Raw genomic sequence first — 968 nt, 5'->3', positions numbered from 1 at the left:
AGAAATGACATCCATATGTCATATGCTGGGAATAAACAAACTGCATCAGTTTGCAGATATGCATCCTTCATAATGCAATGGACTAAGTCACATATTACATATGCGTAGCTCGAATAGAATGCCGCGAGCCGTCCTGGAACAGTTGGAGCAAATAAGCATAGATATGCTTACTAGCGAGGTGCTTCTCAGCTTCATTCATCGTAGATAAGACTATGCTGCCTCTAGCCCACTGGGATATTTCCATACAGCTGAACAATTCATGCGTAACAGCAATTACTAGAACTAGAAATTCTTTCGCATCCTCGCTCCGTTGCTCTTTCATCATGTTGTAAATTGCCTTACATCTTGATGCCATTCATTCTTTGTAAAAGTCCAGCTCGATTTTTTGCTAATGGTTAATGTTAGCTGAGCCACATTGGCCTGTAATAATCTATCGGTGGCAGATCCAACCATTCAATATGACCGTGGTTTTGAGACATCAACAAATCGAAAAATCAAAATGTTTTTTCTTCCAATGTCTTCAACTAGCATCCACTACTCAACATATCCGCGGGGCTGTCTTCGATTGGACAGTGACTCCACATGCTGGCTTGATTGTTGTCCACACTCGTTGTACCAAGATCTTCACTCACGTTATGTATGGTGATAACCATCTCAATGGATCAAATATTTTAAGAACTGCGCTCAACAGCAATTGCTTCGTATTGCATGAAGCACCCGATCGACACAACGTTCCTTTTCCAGCAACTTACTACGTCACACCTTTATGTGATGATCAAGTTTCAAATTAGTTCTTACTGTCTGAAACAATTCGTTTTAAAAATATTTTCGCCTTAACATCTTTTATAAATGTTATCCCAAATTCTAAAAACATAAAACTGCAATTTGTTTTGAAAATGTCATATAATACCATACAAAAAACATTTGATAAAAATGAGTAAAACAGCGTTGGGATGGTCCAATTCGGT

The 968-nt window shown here is 38.4% G+C and overlaps 2 protein-coding genes across 2 annotated transcripts; one reads left to right on the top strand and one right to left on the bottom strand.

The window, feature by feature from the left end:
* Window positions 1–41: 41 nt before the first annotated feature.
* On the bottom strand, window positions 42–355 carry Tsp_08908a (conserved hypothetical protein; the record flags this gene model as incomplete). Its single annotated transcript, XM_003382001.1, has 2 exons — window positions 172–355; window positions 42–133 (listed from the first exon to the last, which is right to left on the bottom strand). Coding segments are annotated over exons 1-2 (276 nt in total), but the record flags the coding sequence as incomplete, so codon positions are not given.
* Window positions 356–458: 103 nt separating this feature from the next.
* Tsp_08907 (conserved hypothetical protein) lies at window positions 459–791 on the top strand. The gene has a single exon (XM_003382000.1). It carries the CDS (start codon window positions 459–461, stop codon window positions 789–791), a length of 333 nt encoding a protein of 110 aa, XP_003382048.1.
* The last annotated feature ends 177 nt before the right edge of the window (window positions 792–968 follow it).

Source organism: Trichinella spiralis (assembly GCF_000181795.1).
Source record: "Trichinella spiralis strain ISS 195 chromosome Unknown Scfld1, whole genome shotgun sequence".
NCBI lineage: Eukaryota > Metazoa > Nematoda > Enoplea > Trichinellida > Trichinellidae > Trichinella > Trichinella spiralis.
Note: the sequence above shows the minus strand (reverse complement) of the source record. Positions and strands in the feature narration are given on the sequence as shown.